The sequence below is a fragment of the Gossypium arboreum genome, chromosome 5 (assembly GCF_025698485.1).
Source record: "Gossypium arboreum isolate Shixiya-1 chromosome 5, ASM2569848v2, whole genome shotgun sequence".
NCBI lineage: Eukaryota > Viridiplantae > Streptophyta > Magnoliopsida > Malvales > Malvaceae > Gossypium > Gossypium arboreum.
This window is the reverse complement of record NC_069074.1, coordinates 82,674,102-82,678,824: the sequence shown is the minus strand read 5'-3', so window position 1 is coordinate 82,678,824 and position 4,723 is coordinate 82,674,102. Positions and strand designations below refer to the sequence as shown.

The 4,723-nt window shown below is 29.8% G+C and overlaps 1 protein-coding gene across 2 annotated transcripts; it reads left to right on the top strand.

Moving 5' to 3' along the window:
* The first annotated feature begins 689 nt into the window (after positions 1–689).
* LOC108452417 (protein LIGHT-DEPENDENT SHORT HYPOCOTYLS 7-like) lies at positions 690–2,530 on the top strand. Of its 2 annotated transcripts, none has more exons than XM_017750204.2 (2): positions 690–1,405; positions 2,289–2,530. In XM_017750204.2, exon 1 carries the CDS (start codon positions 838–840, stop codon positions 1,381–1,383), a length of 546 nt encoding a protein of 181 aa, XP_017605693.1. In that variant the 5' UTR covers positions 690–837; the 3' UTR covers positions 1,384–1,405; positions 2,289–2,530. The 2 variants fall into 2 exon arrangements, with proteins under 2 accessions (XP_017605693.1, XP_017605692.1); XM_017750203.2 differs by having other exon boundaries at positions 703–1,418.
* The last annotated feature ends 2,193 nt before the right edge of the window (positions 2,531–4,723 follow it).

The window sequence follows — 4,723 nt, the reverse complement described above, 5'->3', positions numbered from 1 at the left end:
CACTTTACTATTAAATGATAATAAAATGTTAACTACGCATTTTTATATTAGTTAAAATTAGGTTAAACTAATTGTTTATTATTCTAATAGAGTTATTTTTATTTTAATTATTTCAAAATAATACGTGAAAATGCACTATTAATTTTTCTTTACCATTTAACGATAAAGTAACTAATTTGATCAATTTTGTTTTTAGAGTAGCCAAATAAATAATGGAAGATACAAATTATGGACAAACACTATTTAAAGTGAATGACGATATAGTTAGAGCATAATTAAAAGATGAAATTTGTTAAAAGGTATAAAGGAACTTGGATGAAAATTATATACATATGAAGGATGAAAATTTTAAAATAAAAATAAAAACTGTATAAAGAACATAAATAAGGAACTTGGATGTCTCATGCAAGTGTGACATGTAATTATAGGAAAAGAGTAAAAGGAGAGTAAAGAAAGGAAGAGAGTAATAAAATTAACTTTTATATTTCTATAGTAACCAACCTAATTAATTTTAATTTTAATTTGAACTTTGTTTTCATAAGTTTTAAATATATTTTATTTTTAAAATTTATTAAAATTAAAATTAATTGAATTTTTAAAATTTGAGTTTATTAATGATGAAAGCATAATTATAAATATATAGAAAAGAAAGTATATTAAAGAAGAAAATAATGTGATGGCAAGAAAAAGAAGAGCCAAAGCACTTTCAAAGGACCCACACCTTGTCCCCTCAATTACCTCTATTGATGTGATCTTAATTTAGCCCCTCATATCTTCAAAAATTCCTTTGTTTTCCATTTCCATCTCCCTCTTCGCTCTTTCCAGGTGAAACCAATAATGATGTCAATCAACAAAGGCAAAGAAATAGCTGAAGGGTCTTCAAGACCAACCCCCGCCGGTGCTGGTGCTGATCAGCAAAGTCCGCCTGCTTTAAGCAGGTACGAGTCACAGAAGAGAAGGGATTGGAACACTTTCGGTCAGTACTTAAAGAACCACCGGCCACCGGTGGCACTTTCCCAGTGTAACGCGAATCATGTCCTTGATTTCCTTCGTTACCTAGATCAGTTTGGGAAGACTAAGGTGCACCTACAAGGTTGCATGTTCTTCGGCCAACCTGATCCTCCGGGACCATGTACTTGTCCTCTTAGACAAGCTTGGGGTAGCCTCGATGCTCTCATCGGCCGACTCCGGGCTGCTTACGAAGAGAACGGTGGGTTGCCGGGGGCCAACCCTTTTGCAGGCGGTTCCATCCGGATTTACCTTCGTGAAGTAAGGGATTCACAAGCTAAAGCTCGAGGGATTCCTTATAAAAAGAAAAAAAAGAAGAAAACTCCATTGAATTCCAATGAAGATACCTCAAGCTTCACTGTGCGGCAATCTTGATTTTCTCTACGGGTTTTTTAATGTATAAAAAACTGGTAATTTATTTATTTTATTTATTTCACTTCAATACTGCCATAGCTGAAAAATAAACTAAGCTTTTTAATAATCTTGACAATTTAGGCCAGACATTTTTGTTTCCCACTGTTAAAAAAAAAACCCTAGAGCCCATGTCCATCAAAAACCCTAATTTTGTACAATAGTTTACTTTAAGAAAGACAAGACATAATAAACAGTACTTAGCAACTTTACCTTTAATTAAATAACAAAACACTAGTTTTTCTTATTCTTTATCCCCTTTATTTACATGCAAAAATCCCAGTATTATTTATTTTGCTAAGTTAAAATAAATTTCCATTTTTAATTATTCTCTCTGGTCCTTACTATCCTAAAGTAACATATAATAATAGGAAAATGATTGTATAAAACTGTAATTCTATGTCATTCTTATCCCTTTCTAGTAAGAGAATGATAAATCATATTTTTTCTCCTGATTTTCAACAGTTTTAGTTGTTTTTGAAATTTTCAAGAGGAAAAACTAAAACTAAAAATCAAAAGAAAAATTTAATTTGTAATTATTCTATTAAAAAAAATAAAATTACGTGAAATCATAATTTCATACAATCCCTTCACTATTATATATGTATATATAAATATATACTGTAAAACATTAATGTTCTTTAGAATAATAATTATATAAAACATTTAATTACCGTGCAGCTAATATTAATTAGTGACACAAAATGAAATACTGTAAAAGCATCAAAATTTATTGTTTTATGATGTGAAACTGCCCCAAATTATTAACAAAATTCCACCAATTATATATCTTTTTCAAATATATCTCTATAAACCCAAAATTTTTCAAGTACTTTATATTTAAGTCTACTGATTTTGATTAATTTCAGGTCCTAAAATAAAATTGCAAGAGTTTGAATCAGTTTGCTTCATCTGCATTTCCTTGTTGGATCAGGCAAGATATTGGTACTTTTTATACATAGGTAGCTCATCAGCACTGTTGTTTATTGTTTTAAATGAGAACCAAAAGTGTAGTTGAAGAGGGTAAGTAATTTTTTTTCTCAGTTATTTAGTATTTTGCAGAAGCAGTCAAATTTGCTCCATGAATGAAAATTTAATTATTTTACTTCAATTGTTCCATTTCTTTTAATGATTTCAGATAAAAACTAGCATTTTACTGCTATGGAATCTTCCTTCAACATTAGTACTAGGATGATAGTACCTTAAATTATTAGGAAAAAACAAAATACATTGAGAAGTTAGCATTTCTAGGAAGTACATATATATTGAATTTTTTAATCCCATAATTATTTTCTATTATGCATATTAAATCATTTTATGATGGGTTTGGATGGACGGTGAGATGCGGTACAGTGTGTTTAGTTTACTTTTTGTCTCATGCTATAGTATCATTACAATATCTAATCCTACTATCACCATTATTTTTCACTAACCGTAAATAAACGCACCACCCGTTCAAACCTACCCCTAATTAATCTAGATCCGTGAATATATCAATTAGTGATGTTGTACTATAATATTGATTAAATATTAGGATTTAAGATTAATGGCAGTCAAATAATAACCCTATTTTTTTTCATATCTTTTTCTTATTTCATAATTTCTAGGGGTATCCCCCACTTATATAGTATATTGTCCCATATCTTCATAATGTTGCTTGATTTATATGGTACATCATCGGATTCCTCTTCAAAGTTAATAACTAATTACATAATCTCCCCTCTTCCACTCAATGGTCAAGATTTCCTTTCCATCATTTTCATTTTTTTTACATTGCAGTTAAATCTTGGAATCCACTATTTACATAATTATGTTTAAAGTTTTACATATATTTATGTAAATTTTAACACTTTAATAATTGGTTTTATACTATTTTTGACATATAGTCATGTGTTATTTTCTGTCGTATGCAATCGTATTGTTACTGAAATTATTAGGTACGTCTAATCAGAACTCAGAAATGTCAAGATCCCTAGCTAGCTAAGCTTTGGCTCATACGCCGTTCTTGTTAATTTCCATTCATAAATGGTCGGATGCTTTCAGCAAAAATCTCTAATCCATACATATAGACGGAAAATTGGGTTGGAGATTTTATTTGTTGTTCATATTTTCGAAGTACTTAAAGTTGTTCATATGCATTTCCAGTGATACTAGATACCTAGATTCATCATAATTATTCCGTTACAATTCTTTTAAATGTAGATTTTATTCGTAACATTTTGCATACTGAGAAGTGATAGGGAATGTGATTTTATTTATACAATATCGGGTAAGGGATGGGTTTATATGGTTTAAACCTATGTCAAAATGTGTTTAACAAAATTTTTAATCATCATCTTATTTAAATAATGATTAAAATATTTTATTATAAAGGTAATTTTAAAATATATAAATTTTTATAGGCATGAATAGCTTATTATTTACACACTATTTTAGTCTATAGCCCGAGGTATTCATATCTTATTATTTACAGCATCATTACGTTTGATCTTTGCTCCTGACAAACTCAGCCTAATTATCTCATTTAGCCTATCAAAAGCCACTTGTTCAGATGTAAATTGCATAATTGCTTGTTAGTTCTCTCTTGCCATATCAAGTTGATATAAGATCTCCAAGCCAGCCTTAAAACTATGGAAATTAGAGCTTTCCCTTCTAACTTCTTCATTGCCTATTCCAGCACTTTATCTTTGTAGTGAGCATAGTCGCAGGACCTCCTCCCAAAGACTTTAAGAACTGACACTCAAAGAAGATACGGTCTCCAGTTGCTAAGATAGTGATAATAGCATTAACAAAAAGATAGAGACGATAGAAGAATTGTGAAGATGGAATTCAAAGAATTATCATATTGAATTTCAATTAATTAACTTTTGTTATGTTTGGTAGAAGTGTTATTTTTTATACATGTTTTAATATGTGAGTTAGTAGTAAACTAATTCAACTGGCAATATTTAGTTACTCCCATTATTTATTTTTTAGCAAAAAGAAGGAAAATTTTTAGTTTACTTTGAAGAGGTCTTATTTTTCACAAGAGTTTTTACCCATCTTTTTAATTTCAAGTTTAAATTTGTACAGTTGGTAATGCAAAGCGACAATTCTCACATTGGTTGAGGAAAGGCTTATAAGAGAGTTTAAATATAGTCTTGTCTCTTACCCTCATTGAGTAATTAAGACTGTCGAAACCACCCTTTTTATTTAAAATTTTAAGTTTAAAAGAAAATGAGGGAATCGACTTTTGGAAAACAAATACATGGAGTCGCCACCGATCCTTTTGTTTTGGTGTGATCAGGTCACCTAAGAATTTGGT

Bases quoted from the DNA above. Each gene is read 5' to 3' on its own strand.
- LOC108452417 (XM_017750204.2), top strand. From the start codon at position 838: ATGATGTCAATCAACAAAGGCAAAGAAATAGCTGAAGGGTCTTCAAGA.